Source organism: Mugil cephalus, chromosome 19, assembly GCF_022458985.1.
Source record: "Mugil cephalus isolate CIBA_MC_2020 chromosome 19, CIBA_Mcephalus_1.1, whole genome shotgun sequence".
Taxonomy (NCBI): domain Eukaryota; kingdom Metazoa; phylum Chordata; class Actinopteri; order Mugiliformes; family Mugilidae; genus Mugil; species Mugil cephalus.
The window spans coordinates 9,387,237-9,406,950 of record NC_061788.1 but is presented as its reverse complement, the minus strand read 5'-3'; the positions used below and the strand labels follow the sequence as shown (position 1 = coordinate 9,406,950).

General features: G+C 42.0%; 1 protein-coding gene across 1 annotated transcript in view; it reads right to left on the bottom strand.

Annotated features, from left to right (window-relative positions):
• Positions 1-754: 754 nt before the first annotated feature.
• The window catches only part of brinp1 (bone morphogenetic protein/retinoic acid inducible neural-specific 1), a 108,937-nt gene continuing 89,977 nt past the window's right edge, over positions 755-19,714 (bottom strand). The window contains exons 6-8 of the mRNA XM_047569625.1: positions 12,563-12,799; positions 7,798-8,020; positions 755-3,291 (exon numbers count right to left, since the gene is read on the bottom strand). Of these exons, the coding sequence (XP_047425581.1) occupies positions 2,157-3,291; positions 7,798-8,020; positions 12,563-12,799 (1,595 nt within the window). The 3' untranslated portion in view covers positions 755-2,156. The remainder of the gene's footprint in view (positions 3,292-7,797; positions 8,021-12,562; positions 12,800-19,714) is intronic.

Below are 19,714 nucleotides of genomic sequence, written 5' to 3'. Positions count from 1 at the left end.
CAGCCGGGAAGAGACGCATTTTGTTTAGTCAGTTTAGCTGAACTGAAGGGTATACACTGGTCCATAAATTATACAAGAAATGCATACCCCGAACAAAGCTGTGTGGAAACCAGGCACCACAACCCATCATGGTTGACAACACCAAGATGTACTACAAGTATCTGCATATAGCTGACCTGTCAAGATGAGCCTCGTCACAATGTAAAAGAACAATTAATTAAACGAAACATGACCATAGATCAACAGAATGAGAAAAAATAAAGAGCAGGTTTTAAGATGTAATTTTAGATGTAATTGTGGTTGTTAGATGTAATTATGTCAGCAGCACTAGAAGGATGGTTGTTCCAGAGTTTGGGTTTCAGGCATAATGCATCTTCTTTTCTTTTCTTTTCTTTTCTTTTCTTTTCTTTTCTTTTCTTTTCTTTTCTTTTCTTTTCTTTTCTTTTCTTTTCTTTTCTTTTTTTAATTAACTAGAGTGAGTTTGTTGTTGTTACTTAATGTCAAAAGTCACCAGTAAGAGAAACGCTTCAGTATTGGATTACCCAAATAAAGTGTGACCCTCAATAAATAGGTAGTGTTTCGTATTTCAGTTGTGATGACTGTTCAACGACGTTGCAGCTAGCTCTGTTGATGCTTCCAGTAACATGCAAAAGGTCTCATATCTCAAAAGAAAGAAAGAAAGAAAGAAAGAAAGAAAGAAAAAAAGTACATTTTTACACGAGGTCATAATAAGATTAGGGATTAAACACTGGCGAAAAGGTATTTTAAGCTTTAATATAACCATTTCTTCATTTTTTTTTTCTCCTGCGGCACAACATAGAAATTCAATGGCTTTACAACACGATCTTATTCAACATAATATGCCTTCTCTTGTCATCTTCCTTTTTTTTGCTGTGCTCTTATCTGGAATCATCTGAGAGAATAACACAAAAACGTACAGATGGAACATTTTTTTTTTTTTTTTTAGCGTTATGGAGAAGGTGAAGTGGGGATGATCTTTATGCTTTACTGTATATCTACTGTACCTCAGGGAAGTGTATGGCTTTAAGTTGTCTTGCAAATGTGCCTCAATGATGAACGCTTTTACATTTTTGCTCTTGGTGCTGAAAAGCTCCACAAATCAGCAGTCACGACATGTACATTTTGCAAAGCTGTACAAAATAGCATTGATTGTTAAATCTTCAGACCACAATATTGCACTCACGCACCAGGAGGTACTGCCTTGTGAAAAACACAGCTTGAATTTCAAACACGGGAAGAAGAAGCGCTCCAAAATGCAAGATTCAGCAAAGACTGGAGTCAATCGCAAATGACACATTCGATTAACAAACAGCGATAAGCGTCAAGCCAAAAAAATAAAAAGGAAAAAAAAAAAGATATACACGCGCAGACTCTCCCTCACACACACACATTCACTCACATATATATGTATATATAAACAGCTGGCTTTTGTTACTTGACATGACTATCCATTACTGCCCTGCTGTGTGCCTTATGTGTCAGAACAATGACAGAGTGCCTCATAACTCACAAAGAGCAATGCAGATTCACTGTGGGTCTGAAATGTAATAAAGAGTCTATAAGTAATGTGTTGACTACTTACTCACTAGGGCTATTTAATCCTTACGATGTATAAACATTTTTAATATTAAACTGTCCGTTATGTCTGAAATATTTTGCACATTAGCTGAAATAAAATGATATCTGGTCTGCCCTCGTGTTATATCATTATTCCTTTTAAAAATGTATTTTTTTTTTCTCAATAAAGAATGGCAGTTTCAGATATAACCTTTGATCCCTCGGAGTAAAATCAAGGCCTCTTTTTCACCAGTACATAGATTTAATTTTTTTTCTCTCACTTTTTTTTTTTTTTTTTTTTTAACTTCTTTTAGGGAATTACAGACATGCTGGGACAAATATGATACAGTCTTTATAGTGGTTCCATTATTCTTCTTGATCTGCCAGAAAAGCTTTTCATCACTGCCTTTTCCTTTTTCTCTTTAAGAATTATGCTTACAAAGTTAATATTACATCAAAAGGCAGAAAAGGTCGAAAAATGAAAAAAAAGAGAACAAAAAAATTAAGATTAATATCCCCTCATAGTTCAGTTGATGGGTATTTCTGTTTAGTTTGCTGTCCTTATGTTAATGTTACGTTCAGCAGAGTTTAGCAGTCAGGTGATCTGATTGTTTTAGTATCTCTGTGCTGTACATGTCCAAGGCATGATTCACTCGAATCATCTCGCTGTTGTTGAGCTTGAGCCTATGCTTTAGCATACAAGAGAAGAGGTCCAGCTGGGGTTTGCCAGGTGCAGATGGAGGCGCTAGGCGGTTAATCCGATCCCTAATGTCCAGTAACAGGAGCATAACAGATGAGGATGAGTAGAACTGATTTCCTTGTGTGTACGACTGGTTAACCTGCTGCACAGCACTACGAAGCAGGTCGGCGTTAAAGCGCAGGCTGTAACCGAACACTTGGATATCAGAGATTTTTATGTAGATCTGGCGCTTGTTAGGATCTCCGAGATCCACTGGGCCTGTGTCGTTACGGAGGCCGGTTGGGATCTTGGCACGGCTGCGTAGGTAAATGTGCACCGTCTCAAAGAAGGTCTTCCACCGATTACCCAGCAGGAGAGTCCAGTTGAAGCACTGTGAGTTCTGCAGGCGTACTTTTTCCCAGCGAGGGTATCCATGTTCACCGAAGGGCATGCTCCAGCCTTCTGAGTGGCTACCACTAAATGGGTTGACATAAACAAAGAACATGGGGTCAATGCTGCTATTTCGCATCTGGCAGATCTTCATTGATAAACCGATTATCATGTGGAGGTAGTCCATCCGGTTTTTGTTACTTTTGAGAGTCAGGGACATGCGCTTACGCCATCGCGGGTCAAAGAATGTCTCAAGTCGGATCTCATTACTTATGAAAGTAGTGTGAATGTACAATCTTGAATCCATTTTCTGCAACAGGTACTTAAGTTCCAGGTCCTGAAAGTCCAGATCAGTTTCAAAGCTGATGAACTGCTCGCTGCGTTCTGAGTCCACATTCTGGGGCTCACAGCGACCTCGGTACAACTTGTAGCCCTTGTTGCAGGAGCCACATTGCGAAATGTTGGCCAGGCTGCACATGGCACAGCTGTTGTTTCCACCTATGACACATGGGATGGGCCGCTGGCACAGTGTGACACCAGTGTGGCACACACATGTCCTTTGGCTCTCCAGGAAGGTCCCCCAAAACCCATTCTCATTGCAGTAGAGGAAAGACTGAACCCTGTTGAGCCACTGCATCACGGACCTAGGGAGAGGGAAGATGGAGAAAGATGAGGTAGAAGCATTAATTATTAGCAGAAAATGTAAAAATCATCGTCTTCTTAACAAATTGACTCAACTATACTGACATGAAGACAATGCTTGACTTGATAGAAAAAAAAAATACATATGTTGGATATAATATGAATATAATATAATATGAATATAATATAATCGAACCATATACAACATACAGTACATTTACGTCTATTCAGGGAATAGAATAATTTATTTTCTTCAGAAGGGAGGAGTTCCGTTATTTCCCAGAGGTGGAAGCTATTACTTGCTATTCCTATCTTGTCTTATCTTTTCCCCCTCAGGCATCTTTCCTTGTCATCTTGACAGTACTGGAACTTTTCTTACTACTGGAGGGGAATTCTGAATCCAGGTCTTTCAGAGGATGGCTGGTCAAGGTTAGTTTGACATGTAAATGAACTTAAGCAATAACTATGATGGATGACAGTGCATTTTGATGGAGCCCCAAAGACACCACGTTATACCCATATAAATCCAATAAATATCACCTTTACAGGACAATAGGAGCACAATGTGTGATGACGCTGTCCCACAGGTGCACGCGTGCATGCAAAGCACATTTTCACCCCACCAACACGATATTAATATATTCTATTCAGCTACAAGTGCTCATTGCTATTTCATAATCCCAATGCATTCTCCATCATCCATGAATATGTATTTCTTTTTATATCACTCATACCTAAATATTTAAAAGAAATGGTAATAATAGTGGAGTAATAGTTGCTATATAATGAGTTTTCTTTGAGAAGGTAAAGCTATACATTCTGATTTTACTCCCAAAACATTTAAAGTGGTTTTGAATGTAGAACAATGAATCATCGGCAAACAGTAAGACGTTTCTTTCTCTGTGGAGGAACAAAGACTGCAAGGAGCTCAGCGGCATTGATTAATTGGAGAGGATGAAGACTTTATTGTACCTTTTAAAATGTAATGTAACCTGACTAGAACTAATGCCATTATTCTATATGGACTCTGGCGAGAATTGATTAATGTAATTTAAAACATAAATTTAAGATCAAGGACCGAACAGAACATATAGTGTATAATATAAATATATTCATAGGTCTTATTTATTTATTTCATATCCAGGACACAAATCAGGCAACAGGCGAAATCAATAAAATGAATCATATCAAACAACAAGTTTTCATGTAAAAACAAATAATGAATCCTTACAAAAGTTTCTGAGAACTTGAGAAAAATTGAAAATTGAAAGGTGTTATTTATCTCTTACTGGTTTGATCAGGGCCATTCTGTCCATTCCGTTCTCTTTGTATTCAAATGAAGAAAGAATTTTTCATATCAGGTTTGTTATTTGTTGTTTTCTGTGTTCTTTGAATGAATCTGCGATTTTTCTTAATTTGTTGGTGTTCTATCAACTTGTATGTTCATTTGCATGATGCAAAAAAGAGGCTTTCACCAGCTCTGGCAGCGAGATCAAAGATCCCTGTAATTGCATGTTGGTGCAAGAAAAAGACGAGAGAATAGGACAGTATCAGAGCAGAGGAAGGAAATCTAGGTGGATCAGAGAATCAAACTAACAACAACAAGATTTTGACAAACATGTGAGAGATGGAGCGGTACACTTAGAATTACATGTGATAAGATATCAGTAGCATAAACCACTTTGCCCAGAATATATTTAAGAAACGCACGATTTGCAATGTCAAACGGTGGCTACTTTAATATACAGCAGCTACATTCATATTTGTAAGTATGCTTGACTTTAACCATGAATAATTAAAGCCAGTGCAAAGACTGCATGCAAATGACTTGGCTGGGAGTGATGCTACTTCATTATCTGCCACCATTAATCATTTATACCAAAGATAAACTGTTATGTTCATTCGAGTTGAAGCGAGCCGCTGTGCTCATTACCGGAAATGCAAGAGCAACTCCATTTAGGTTTCCGCAATGAACATTCACTGCGGTAATTTATGATGCTTGCAGTGAAAACATGCCTTGTGGTGAGGTAAACCTATAACAATTACAATTTGGTAATGTGCAATCATAATTATGGTCAAACCACAATACATTTGGTTCTTCGCTTACATTATATTTACGAATGTATGTCTACTTGCCAACTTTATTCATAAAGCAATGGTAAAGGGGCAGCATGATTTAAAAAAAAATCTTGATAAGTTTAGCTTGATAACAAGTCCACATTATAATAATTGCACTCTGTAATAAATAACTTCCTTTGTGCTCTGTTGCATCCACAATGTAATTAAACTAAAAGCTGGCTAGGAGTGGTTTAATATGGGTTTCATGTTAATGTTGTATATGAGAATTATGAAATAAATTGAGACTTTGAGAATGCATTATCACCGAGTATATAACTACACTACCTTTATTTCTAACTTGGCTACAGATACATTGTGTGCACTAGCTATGCGCGCAACCTAAATATGGTTTATTAAGCAGCCAGGTTATAAAAATATATATATATAATTTACTCACAAGGCCAAGTATAACTCAATGGTAGAACTGGCTTTAAGTGTGTTGCCTTGGCAACAAATAATCACCGAAGGATTTACTTTGCCTTTTCTCTTTTATTTTTCCCTCTCTCTGCAGCACATTGCAAACAATTGGCATAGCCTTTATAGAAGAGACAAGTTCCCTTTGTATTGCATATCGGCAGTCCAGGCTCCAATACTGCATTCTTCTGGCTTATGTTAATAAATCTGGGAGTGTGGTTTCCCACATACAACAGTATTCTTCTAGTGTAATAAGTATTCAAGACCATACGCCCCCATCTTACAATTGACCAATATGTTTCCACCATCCACAGCTGGCTAATGTTAAAAACTGTTATAGTGCTGTGGTAAGGTAATCTGAGATCCATGCGGACAGCTTGGGAAAATTATCCCTGCAGAGGAGTCTGGAAATCATTGGAGAAGTCAACAACCACAACGCTCTCAGCACCTCTCCAAGTAGCAGGTGGACGTCTACGTCACAGTCCCCATTGTGGGCCTAATATATGAACTGGAGGGGATCCAAATGGTCTCTCACAAGGGATTTGTCTGGCTGTCATTTAGAGCCCCGGTGCTCAGTTTTCTTCGCCACTGGGGCTGGGCGAGATGTTTTTTTTTTTTTTTTTTTTTTTTTTTTCTCACATCTTCATCAGCACCCTCTGCTGCCTCACTGGCAGGTTGAAGATATGCTGGAAGGCCTCCCCGAGGTGGTTGGCGTGCACATTGAAAACACTTGGAGTGATGCAATATGGGCCTTCAGTTTTGCCTCAATTCCCTCATCCTCAGATCAGCCTGCCCAGAGAAGAGGTAATGTTTGGAGTCTCTGTTGGTGATGGGGGGTACTTGGCTTGAATCAGCGGGCGAGAGTGGAGGCAGGAAGATCCTAAGAGATTCGTAGCGTAACTGGCTAATGACATGCATGCGGCAAATCAACTGTGACGGTGTAGTGAAGGGTAAGTATGACGATGAGTTTATCAACATTTTCATCAACAACCTTAAGAAAATGACACTCTCTGCTACAGCTGCAACTCTGTACCTTGTGAAAATATAACATTGAGCGCTGTTGGAGAATTAGTTCTCCAACTCTGTGTGAGGCCACTTTTGTTCCGCTCAGGCGTGTATGCAAAGCGCACATACATGCACACACAGCCACGATGAAAACAAATAAATCCTCCGTCTGATGCAAAGCTGTCTCGCACAAGGAAACAAATAAACATGCTGCTCTTATTTCCAACGCCATCAGGCACTCTTGATGCGTACTCCACGGAAGAGGAAGCGCATACTGCAGCTCTTTGATAACACTTCAGAACAAACCTTTGCCAACTCCCTCATACAAATGTGGGTGTGCTCCTTTTTCCGTCGGTGACAGTTGACAACGGCTCATTTTCAGACCACTTAAATGAATATTTTACGGATTCTGTTTCCATTCCTACGCCGACATAGTCTAACATGGAACAGTTTTGGGGGCGTTTCATGTGGCAGCCAGAAACTTTGCATACTTTGCATAGTGTTTTCTGATATTCGCTACAGTGGATGGGGCAAATTCCTGGCGTTTCGTGCAGTACCGACACCGTGGCACATCCGCAGCAAGGCTCTTAAGCCGCAGCTGCAGTAGGTGGTGACAGATGTGTGCGATGACCTATCAAGAAAACTCCCACAGCTACATTTCTGTTCAGGCTGCAAAGTGAAATACAAGAGTGAGCTAGAGTGTTTTGGGCATATGCAAGCCTCAGCACTAAGTCGACTTGATGGACAGAAACAACAGAACCATACGTTAGAATCTATAATGGATGACACCCTTACTGTGCATGCTTCACGAAGCAACAATAAAAATAAACCCCATACATCAACGTGAGGGGGAAATTTCCCTGAAAGGTGTCACTCTTTCCACATCGTCTCTTGCCGGCGCTTGTTAATGTCTAAAAATATCAATCCACGTCTAATTTCCAGCATAGTGTGCAAGCGATATTTCTACCCACCTCTCCCTAGGCATCTGGTGGTTGGGGTTGTGGTGACAGCGGATGCTGAGGCCAAAGAGCTTGCGGGCGGTGCGCTGGATCTTGAGTCGCTGGATCTCCAGGGAGCTTTGAAGGAGCCGGTAGCGGGCCTGGAGGTCCCAGTCGCTGCCCCACAGAAGATGCACACTGCTGATGGGCAGGAAATGAGTGGAGGGCAGCCTCTTCAGAAAGGACTTGAACTCATCTGGAGAGACAGAGAAGGTTGAAGTGAGACACTAGGGAGATAAGCAGCGGGGTAAGATACAAATGAGTACCTATCGTACTGTAACTTACACAATTTCACATGTTTAGTTAGTAGCTAAACATATTAGAGTGTTTTTTTTTGTTTTTTTTGAAGCTTCTAGTCCACCATTTTATTTTCCTCAAATGCTGCTATTAATATATTGTGTGACGTCTTTTGGTTTACTTTTTTGGCTCTGCCTCTGTCTGTTGTGAGCAATTGGGGAGAAATGAGATTCTCAGTGCAGTAAACACCCTCTTACTCCCCGCTCCCGGACACCCACTCAAGATTACTGCCCCGACAAATTTGTTCCAACCAGCAGTGATGATTGCCCCCGCATCCCTCTCGCTGCCTCTGATAATGCCGGCTTGTCGCTGCTCAGACGACCGCTGTTTTCTCCACACTGGCTTCAATTTTTGGGCAGTGCCGCTCTTGAAGACGTTACTGAAAGCTCCAGCAGGGCAACACAAAACAAAAGGATCAAGAAATATTTTATTGAGTGCGCTAATTAGGAGCCTATCGAGTCGGTGTCACTAACCATTACATCCACAAATGAATTTGAGAACATCCTGATGAATAATAGAGTGAACATTGGAATTCTTAAAATAACTCATTTGCAGCATTGGTATTGGAGCTAAAGACGGCGCATTGAAATAGCAGCCTTTTTCTTTATGCACGACTCTTTGAGACAAATGTGCAGCTTCTGCAACTGTTGAAAGAACACATCACCATTTTCCAGAGATGCACCTGTACAGCCCTCCCCAAGACAGTTTAACGGCATTAACCACAGAGTTGGGAGCTCTTTTTCAGCCGCAGCCGTGAAATGTCAAAATTTCCTCCAGCCTCCTCCCAGGCATGTCAGAGCCGCCCCCCACCACCCCTCCTCTTTTTTTTTTTTTCTTCAAAGAAGCCGAGATTCCTCCTCCTCCTCCCCCGTTTCGAACTTGCCACATTCCTCCACCCAGCTTTCAGAGATGTCAGGTGCCTCTCTTGCCCTTTTCCTAGAAATACTGAGCACACCGAGCACCGGCATCCAATATTCAGAATTATCTGTCTGGCTCACAAAAAGAAACACTTCCATTGTCAAGTCGCTCCCAGACACCAGTTCAATAGTTGCCAAGTCCTTTTTATAGAAGCTTCAAAGCCATCAAGTATCCCTTCAGTGATACAGCTTCCAATGAGTGCGCACAGTCTCTTGAGTGACTCTTATCTCAAGTCACCCAGCACACCTTATCTAAAGATTACAGCTCTCGCAATGTAACCACACATTACCTCTTGTGCCATTACATCTCAGTTTGTTGGCTCCTACCACTATTCCATCCAACTTGATTTCCCCTAACCTACCAGGCCTTATAGGTGCACCTCTCACTTCCTATAAGTACCTTGCGTCGCAGTGCAGTTGCGCTAAAAAGCTACATTAAAAAAATAAAACCCCTGAATATGCTACGCAGTCGACTAAACTATCTACAGTAGTGCTCTTGTAGTTTTCCAGCGGTGCACAGCGGGTGTATCACCATGTCGGTGTGCTGCTATGTGGGGATTTTTCAACTACTGAACAACACGCGCCATGTAGATATCAGCTGTGATTAATAAACTCATATTTTTTTCTGTCTATTCAAAACACAACTGACTAGCCCTCCCACCGAAAAAAAAAAAAAAGAATTCTCCCTGAGGGGTATTTGTAGAGACTGTGCATAATTACTGTGAGAAGAAGAAAAGCGTCTTGACAGGATATATGTGATATGTTACCCAATGTACTCTGGGATTTCCTCTGAAATACGTTTGCGTTGCCATAAAAAGAATCGAAGGAATGGATATTGCAATAAATTGCGCGCTCCCTAGCAATAAGTTGCGCTTTTTCCGGCATTAATGTTTGCCGTCAGTCACAATATTTTTATTTTTTATTTTTTTGCATTCCCTCTCATCCACACAGAAAGACTGGGCTGTGCTGCCCGTTGTGGCCACGGTGTTTATGGGTGCATCCTCAGCTGCTCAGTGGAAATCACTCGCAGATAAATAGATAACTAGATTAGTTAGTTTGCCCATGAGTGTTCTCACCAACTGCTGCCAAGGCTGAGAGAGACTATAGCTGTGATTATTACTGTGGCCATAACATGACATGTCGCTGCGACTGCGGCGCTTTCATTGTTATGACTATGGCACACTCAGTCACCGCAAGTAGTTAGTGCTGCGCCGTCTAGATAGGAGGTACAGTTCGTGCAGCCTATCCATTGTACTGAAGCTTGTGTATTCCTGCACTCCTTTCTGAGACACATCCATCGTGCTTGATAATAGCACTGTAGGTGCAATTCCCACGAGGCACAATGGCGCTTCCTTGATTCATTTTAATGGGAGTAATAGAGGAGTCTCATTGCTGGCGTTGTAGAAATATCCACAAAATTATATTCAACAACAAATCGAGGCCATAGTCCAACCCACAACCGCGTCAAAAAGCCCCAGCTAGCACATCCAAGCCGAGCAGCTGCAGCTGTTCTCACAGCCAGTGACTTCATTCTGGCGCAGCTCTGCCTTTTTTGAAGGAGCAATAAATGCATCATGTAAAGTGTCACATCGTTTCTCCTTTCTCTAGTATCTGCGGAACATTTCCCTAAACTGGCGGCGTTATAACACCCTGATTTTTTTTTTTTTTTATGGATCAGGGGGAAATGTGAAAAATATTGCAAGGCAACGCAAAATTATTTAGGAAAAATGGAATGGATTTGTGCACCACTATTGCAGGGCATTAACTTCGTGCCCCCACCCTCCATCCTCTCTGCCTATCTGTTGTTTCCCAAATGCTTCCCTCTCTCTGCTCTCCTCTCACAACAACTCCTTAAAGTACAGGGCTTCTCACCCCGAGTTAGGTTTTGTCCTGGTAAATGGGAGCATTTCCCCATCGGTGTCACCATGCGCTTGCACAAAGGTTAAGGTTTGCCTCTGTAATATTGTAAGTTACTCCACAAAATCCCCCGAAATGAATAAGTTCATGACTTGGTGCTATAACTGAGTAGAATATAAAACTACCAGTTTGGCTCAAGCCAGTTTGGTTCTGCTATAGTGCATCCGTCTATAACATCGACAGGGTAAAGAGGGATGGTGGAACTGCTCCTCAAGGGCGAAGCCAAAGCCAGTAGAGCTCCCCCTGGTGACTGGCAGCAGTATCAGTCATAAGCTCCACCTCATCCATGTTAGTGGATGGGACTTGGGGCAAATTAAGGCACTACAATATACGTCAAATAATAATAATAATTTTAAGAATGGTTTCTGTCATTTTAGGTAGTTAATATAATGTTGATGCATGTTTAAGTGTCAACAGAAACAGGATATGACATAATGGTGACTACCAGGTGCCGTGCCAACTGCCAAAAATCAGTACAGTGTAAAATCCAACATTTCCCTGTAACTGGTGGAGGTAGAGCAGAGCTCAGTATTAATTGCAGAGCACTCCACTCTCCCACGTATCCTCGGGTAAACAGCGTCAATTTGGCCAATGCAGGGAAGTGGGAACACGTTGTCCATATTTGTACAGTCTATGGTCTATAGTGGTTACATTCAATTTTGACTTTAGGATTATATTTATAAAACTTCAATTACTCAGTTAGTAGTGTAACGCTCCATATTTTAAACATCACGTATTCCCTGTAAGTTTGTCTTATCGGGCAATAAATATTCCCATTCATACAGTAAATACAATCTGTATGTTCTGATACTCTCTTTGTGAATCTGCACAAGAAAAACATGTTTTCAATTGATGTTAAAGTGTTCTACACATGTCCTCCACCACCTCAGGGAGATTTATGCAAATCCTTTTTTTTAATATTTCTTCTTTCATTTTGTCCTTTTTTTTTTACAGTGCACTTCATATTGAGGGACCTCTTTAAAGATGCATTGCACTCGGTGACCTTTAAGACTAATATTAACTTCCTCCTGTGGTACATAAATATATTTATCTGTTGCTGGCAGGTTTTATTGGGACACTTTTATATCATATCAATAATAGATACGCATGGTGCCTTGGCATGCAACATCTAGGCACAAGCCTCGCTTTCCTTGCACTGTGTCCCAAATCTTGCTCCCTTGCAGTTTGCATTTGCATTCTGTGACAACAAGAGAAACCTACAGGGGCGAATATTATTTGTTACAGTAATTATCAGTTTGACATATAATGGTTATGACATTTGCTCTGATTCCTTCCTTTTCAAAGTGCCTCTGTATGCAGAATGTCTCGCAGAGGAGGTTAGTTCTTAGTGCATTCAAAGGACAGCCCGTGTGGGGGGAGAGGGGCGGGGGGGGGGGAACAGCCACTATACCCAGCTTGATCCCTGTAACCACCATAAGATGCTAACATAACATACTAATGTTATATATTTAGAAGTGATCAAAGAAGCTGTAAGTATGAAACATGCTACTCATAAAGGATCTTGCAAAACTGTGATTGCAATAAAATACAACCTCACTCCACTTATGGCGATGCTAAATACGCCTCGGAGGATTTTCCCTGCTTACCAGAGTTTTCAAAGTCTTTATAGGATGCCGCCCACGACTCAGACATGCCCAGCAGGGTGTTCTCCATAATTTGAATGTCGGTGATGGGGCAGTTGCACTGGGGATACTCCTCGGCGCACTGGCAGATGCACTGGTTGTTATGGCACACGTATTCCCCCTCTCCATTGCACATGATGTAGCTGAGAGCTGACTGGACAAATTTCTCCTGCAGGTATTCTGGGAAAATGACCTGGAGACCTGAAGCAAAGAGAAATGAGAGAAGGTTTTTGTGAAACACAGTATGTACAAATGTGTTTTTTTTTTTAAAAAAAGCTTTCCTGTATGGATCATATCTCCAGAAGGCAATTGCACCGACTGGTCGACTTTGCTGCTCTGCCATGACGCTTAAAGCAGGAAGTCGCCAGTCATGTGACAATCAACACGGAAGACACGTGAGGAGCCCAGTGAGTCATTACAGCAAACTAGCAGCGGTTCATCATACAGAACAGTGGTGACATACAGAACAGGTAATTTAAATTAGTTTTGTTTATTCTGAACATTCAAAAGAAAAGAAATGTATCAAATGCAATTGAAAAAAAAATAATGAAAAAATTGAAAACAAAAGACAGAAGAATAAAAGTACCTCCAATAAGTAACTTAAATTACTGGTGTGGTTTGAAAAGGAGTGGAGGGAAACAGTTTTAAAATACAACAAATGTAGTATTGCAACGCACGCTAAAGCGAACAGAAGAACGGCCGAACCCTCTAGACAGCAGTCAATTAACAACTTCATCAAACATCCTGTGTTAACAGAGAATGAGGCTGTACATCCACAATTTATTGATAAATTTCATTATCTAAGGTTATTAGACCTTTAGCTGCAGTAGACAGAAACAGCTTTGGAGATATACTGCATTTTTTCCATCACGACTACACGCTGTGAAGCACTACTAAACGCTATTGACGGTGTTGGTTTACATAGGCTGCATTTCTGCAGTGCACACTTTTGATATATGCATGTGTTTATGTTCAGTTCTTTCTGGTTGTAGAGTGTTTTTTTTTCTCTCTCTCTATCTTTTTGCCAAGCAAATTCCGCATATTAGAAGTGTCAGACTGATGGTGTTAATGGTGTTGACGGCCGACAGCCCCCGTATTCAAGCTTCTTCTTCAGACTTCCTCTGTGTCAGATGCTACGAAATGTATTCAGGACAAGAGCAGACAGTAGACCACTGACTGCATTACTTTCCACTGTGTGTTTTTTTTTGTGTGTGACGTCATCGACTAGTCACCGTCGACTTGACCACACCGCATATATATATATATATATATATATATATATACATAGTCGGATTTAAAAAAACTGGAGGTCGTTCAACCCTTAATATGCAGGATATGTGTGGATTTCACATTTATGAAACAAACAAAAAAAAAAAACATAAAAAATGTCTAAAAATATCCAGACCCCAGGATATGTGTGGCATTTTTTCATCATCTCGTATTTAAGCGCATCATTTTACAGTTAAAGCAGAAATGGGAAATAAAGACAGCTGGCTTTGCTGGAAGTGCACGGCGCACATACAATATCTCTCCTTCACCGATCACATGTGAGGGAAAAGTTACCAGAATGTGAAAAGTGGCTATGAAATGGCTGACTGCCCTCCCAAGATCACTATAAGCTCTCATTTATATTTCCAAAGGATGTGCTTCAAAGCTTGCCACTCTTCAACTCTGGCTGTCTGTTCTGTGGCGAATCGCTCACAATGTGACAATGAATAACAGTGATTGATGCCTGCTCTCTCGCGCTGTGTTGGTTTATTTAGCAGCGAATGCATCTCTCTTTGTGCGTAGCCTGGCGCGCCGGCACGTGCTTTACAGTGCGTTTTCGTTTGTGGTGTGCACACCTCACCTCACAGCATTCTGCTAATTATACAGTAACCGCAATAACTGAATGAGAGGCCAATTTAAAGCTGTTGCCGAAAGTGCCTCCTCACTCCTCACAATCACCAACAAGGTATTTATAATTTTTTTAGCCGCCGTGCCAATCCATATCTCACCCAGGGGATCTCGCAGAATTGAAGCTTGGACAGTTAACAGTACGGGCTTTCTCTTCAGTCCAGGCCTGGGGGAAATAAATCCCCAGCTCTACAAGCCACTGGATTGGAAAAGAACTAAATAGATTTCTTCCTTCTTGTATGAAACAGCATCTTGGCGAGGCCACATTTTCTTAATAGGTTTTACTTGAGCACAAACAGTGCTTCAGCAGAATCTATGCAGCCGGTAACCAGAACAAAACACGTTATTGAATGATGAATGATTGCATTATTTTTTTTTTCCCCCCACTCACATATTATTTTCACCTTTGGGTAGGAAACAGGAATCCGTTTATGCAAAGTCGACATAATGCGGCTAGAATGCAAGGGAGAGTGAGCGTATAATTTTGCGCCACACACATGAATCATTTCCATTGTGTTGTCTTATTGTGCATATGTTGCAGCAAATAATGCTCTTTATTTCCCCCCCTCCTCCCCAACACATACGGTAAACCTATGACGGTGGGTAATTTAGGAGCAGGTGACGGCATTAATGATTCGGATCTGAAACGCGCTTTAACTTCTGTCGCCATGGTGATCGCTTGCAGGGGAGTGAAACACGCTGTGCGGTGTTTTAGATTTATTATGAGAGGCCAGTTGTTAAGGTCACATTTGTGTCGAACTAAGGTGAAAATACATTCAATTTGTACCGAATACCCCCCCCTCCCCCCACCCCCCACCCCACCCCCACCCCCGCTCTTTATGCTAAGCAAACCTGCTACGGAACAGTCAGCGCCTTTCTCTTCCACACCTCGTCAGAAACCACCGGCCATCAGCGACGAAGGGAACAGACGGGGGAGAAGGGACGGAGGGCGTAAAGGGGATGGATAGATCATGTCTGACCACAAAAGAGTTGGGTTGCACGGGGCTTTTTCTCCATCAGGCCTGTCTGGCTCTAATATTCATTTAGCTTGATGTATTCCTGGGCTTGAAACTTTAATGTGATTTGTGGGAAAATCCAGATGGCAAGTTCACGGATCAACGCTGCTCACTGACAGTGCTGGTGCCAGCGGCTGGGTGCACAATAACACCGAGCGCCTCAGCCCTCCCTCTTCCTCTCCTCCGCACAACCATGCCTCACACCCCCCCCCCACACCCCCCACCCCCAGCCCTGCTATCAACACGTTCACATATTTTCCTTTACCTGATCTTGTGTGTGGGTGCCGGAAGATTGCAGGAGGAACCATTTGGGATGCTGACATTCGGCTCAGCACTATCAGGCCCGCAATCTTTTGTTTTCCACTCTGTTCCTCTCTCAATATTTCTGTCCGCCCGCCTTCCCAATGCCTCGCGCGCGTCTCCACTGTCTTACTTCATTACACTCGCCGCCGCCGCAGCCACACACGCGAGCGTGCCCCCTGACTCTTCCCCGCGTCATCCTTTGGCTCCCGTTCACTCCATCAATCACTCGCCTCATTCCTGTTTCTTCACCTCTTTCCGCTCACCTCTACGTTCTCCCGCTGAGAGCGTGCTCAAGTATTGGAAATCTGATGTCTTGTCCTCCCACTCCAGTACAGAAATGATGTCATGCAATGAAAGTAAATCCATCAACATTTGTTAGTGCGCCGGGGAATGAGTAAGAGAATTGGGGCCCACGGGCCAAAGCGGGATGAGAAACCAATCAGAGTAAAAAACATTTATCTTGGTGACTTATCCAGCTTCACCGCGTTACCGCAGTGGCATGTGAAAACACTGAAGAAGCCTGGGCTATGAGGAGAGCTACAAGTTATGCGGCTCCGAGGCAGGTGGTTGCTGGGGAAAACACTGGATGGTGAAGTAGGCAGTAACACTAACCCTCATTAAAGATGAAATGATGAAATACACATCGGAATTTCCATGCAGCTGTTTGATAACTTCCAACTTCATGCTCTGTCAGTGCACATAATTCCCTGCAACCTCCTATGCCTGGCTCGCTCTAAATAAATAGCACCTCAAAATGGCAGTTAATCTCATTGCATACATCAGAGGCTGATGTATTTCGCTCACGTACGTCGGGCGGATATAGGCCTGCAAACATTCCGCGAATGCTGAAAACCGGGGACTCTGCGACTGCGGCTTTGCCTTTTCATTATGTCTCGTTCCAGGGCGCTCTATTTTTACATGGTGATAGATAGGGAGTATAGGCCGCAACTGAGGCTTGTAACTGCCTTGGCAAGCAGTTGCCTGCTTATTGGAATGCCACGCTCCGCCTCATAAGTTACAGTTTCATTAAAGATTAATTGACCATTGTGTGGCCGCAATTTCACAAAATAATCATTACTTAATCCACTGGTGCAATAAAGTGCATTACTTCAATGGGGGCATTAAATTACCATTGGAGGTTATCGTTGCAGCCATGATACAAAACCGAAGACCTCTGAACTGGAAGATTGTCTGTTGCTACTAAGTCCATCTCACCCCGTCCTCCTTGCTGATCTTCTAAACTTAACACAGAGGGAGCGCGTAGTTTTAGGTATTGCTGCGTTTGCCCATTTCCCTGAGAAGTCTCCTCCTCTGCAGCTACGAAGCAAAAGGTGCAGCTGAAGCACCTATTTATCCACTTTTCATTTCTTTGCATAAAGCGCTTTAGGTCTCCGACAGTGTGTGTGTGTGTGTGTGTTGGGCCTAACAGAGGATAACATGTTCCAGTGGAGCTATTCTCAGCTCTCGGAATATGTTAGCATTTTTTAAAGTTCTGAATGAGGCGTACTTAGCATTCAAATGGATAATGCGCTGGTGTGTCTGTGCCGAGTAGATTATCGTAGATTATCATAAGTGTTCTAAGCACTCTAGACGGCGACAGCTTGTGTTGTCAAACAGGACTGTTGACTGGAAATTTCTGCATTATCGTGTTATTTAAGTGCTTGTGCGCACGAATAATTGTTTCAGAGAATTTAGTCAAAAGAAATCACCTCTAATATTCTTCCTCCTAATCACTACACAGAGAAGAAGAGTTCTCATTTTTGTTTCATTCCTGGAGTGCTCTGAGGTTTGTTTGTTGCCACGTTCTTCTTCTTGTGTTTACGGTCACGGATTCTTGCTTATATTTATAGGAGTAAAACAATACAAGAACGGAAAATCCCATTTTCTCAGACACATTAACATGCAAGTGCCTGCATATGCATAGTACGCAAGAGACCCTTGTGTATTTACGCGGAACAAACATGTCTTCACACAATTCACACCATATACAGTAGCTGTAGCTTTGCTGCAACCCACCTGCAAGCGCCAGCAAGCGCTGATGCAGGTGCAGCAATCACTGTTAAAGAATAAATTACATATAAAAATGGTCTTGGTATTCAGGGTTTGCTGCGACTGCCTCCTGACAAAAAAAAAAAAAAGAAAAAAAAAGGGGGAATTGCTGAAATTGCACGTTGAAGCAATTGGCGGATTGAGGAGGGCAGGCAGTCTGGAGAGGTAGATGAGCTCTCCATGGTGCTGAATTATTGTCTGTTGTGCTACACGCTGGACACAGCCACACATGTCGAGTACCTTAGTGATTATTTTTCTTCTTCTTTCCCTGTGTGGAAAGCCATAACAGCAGATAAATGCACGTCAGCAGTGTTTTTATTTTTTTTCTTCTCTTTTTTAAAAATAACACACTGAAATTGTTAGCCGGTGCACATAAGCGTAGTAGCGCAGTTTTGAATTTGCAAAGCACCGTCACGCTGAATATTATTAGGTGGGTCACAAAATATGGCTTCCCCGTGTAATTAGAGATGTGGTTGCTGTTGGTGGCTTGTGCACTTCAGTTGCACTGTTCAAGCTGTTCCATCATGTGCTGCCACATGTCCCTGCACAGCAGTGGCAATAGGCCTCAGCTGGTGAGATATCGTGCTCGCGCAAACGCGCGCACACGCACACACACACACACACAAAGAAACATGCACTCATGTACACACACGCGTACACAACTTTCACGGGCTCTTGCAGAAATCACATGTTTTACAAGAACCCCAGAGAGGGGGTGGAGAGACGTATGACAAGCTCTGACATTTCCATTTCATTTATAAAGGATACAACTGCCCTCAAAGTGTCACTATGTGCTGTGTACAAATCTGAGATCAAAAGCCTAGATTTATCAGTGAAGTCACATCAAACATTTATAAGCACAGAAATAATGTTAATCTGTTTGTACTGAGAAACACCTTTTTGCTCGGCGCTCTGCACAATTCGCTGAATTCCAGAAAAACTCTCTGACTATGTATATACGGCAACAAGGTATTTAAACTGTCGACATCACAATATACTGTGTGATGTACGTTCTTTTGTGCCGCACAAAATCAGAAGGCTCCTCTGTCGCAGTCTGTCAATATACAGTAAATCATTTATATTGCGTTTTTTAATTTAGGCCTAATGGAGTGAAGTGTTATTGTCTCGCAGGAGGTTTAAAATCCTACCTGACTTAGTGTGCACACTGCAACACACGCATAGCTTCGCAGATGTTGCTCTAATCTCAAACCTGCACAAACTGGAAGATTTTAAAATAATGAGCGCACCAGATCAGAGACCTCCCCATGCGCTCTCACCGGTAAGAAGCTGTAAACAAAACCATGTCTGCATTGCCACTAATTGACTTTATACTATATGGCTGAAACATCTTGCTGCAGTCTTTTCTTCAGCAAGAACTGCATGCTAGTTAGCTAGTATAAAAAGTAGCTGTGCTAGCATCGCATGCTAACTTGTAAGCTAGCTAACAAGTGTGCTAGCATCCATATAGAGTTCAGCTGTTCCCATCATTAGTGATTGTGAAGGCGCCTACGTACTCATGCAGATTTACCAACGTTAATATTAAACATAATCTGATATTAACTCATTTTAACAAACTTTTGGTCTGGTTTTGGTCTCTTTATTGAAACTGAAAATGCCCGATTGTCTGAAGAGCAACATTAACATAATCGTGCACATCATCTGATTGGTTATAGGACTAACCATTTGGATGCAGAGTTGTTTTTTTTTTCTTTTACTATGGCAGTTAAAATCATTGACAGTATAAAGATGGGTGATGGCTGCTGTATTGGTCATAAGGAAGAAGCTCGGAAGATGGCGGTGCCAGGCATAATAGCGACAGTTTGGCCAATGCAAGGAAATGAGGACACATCCA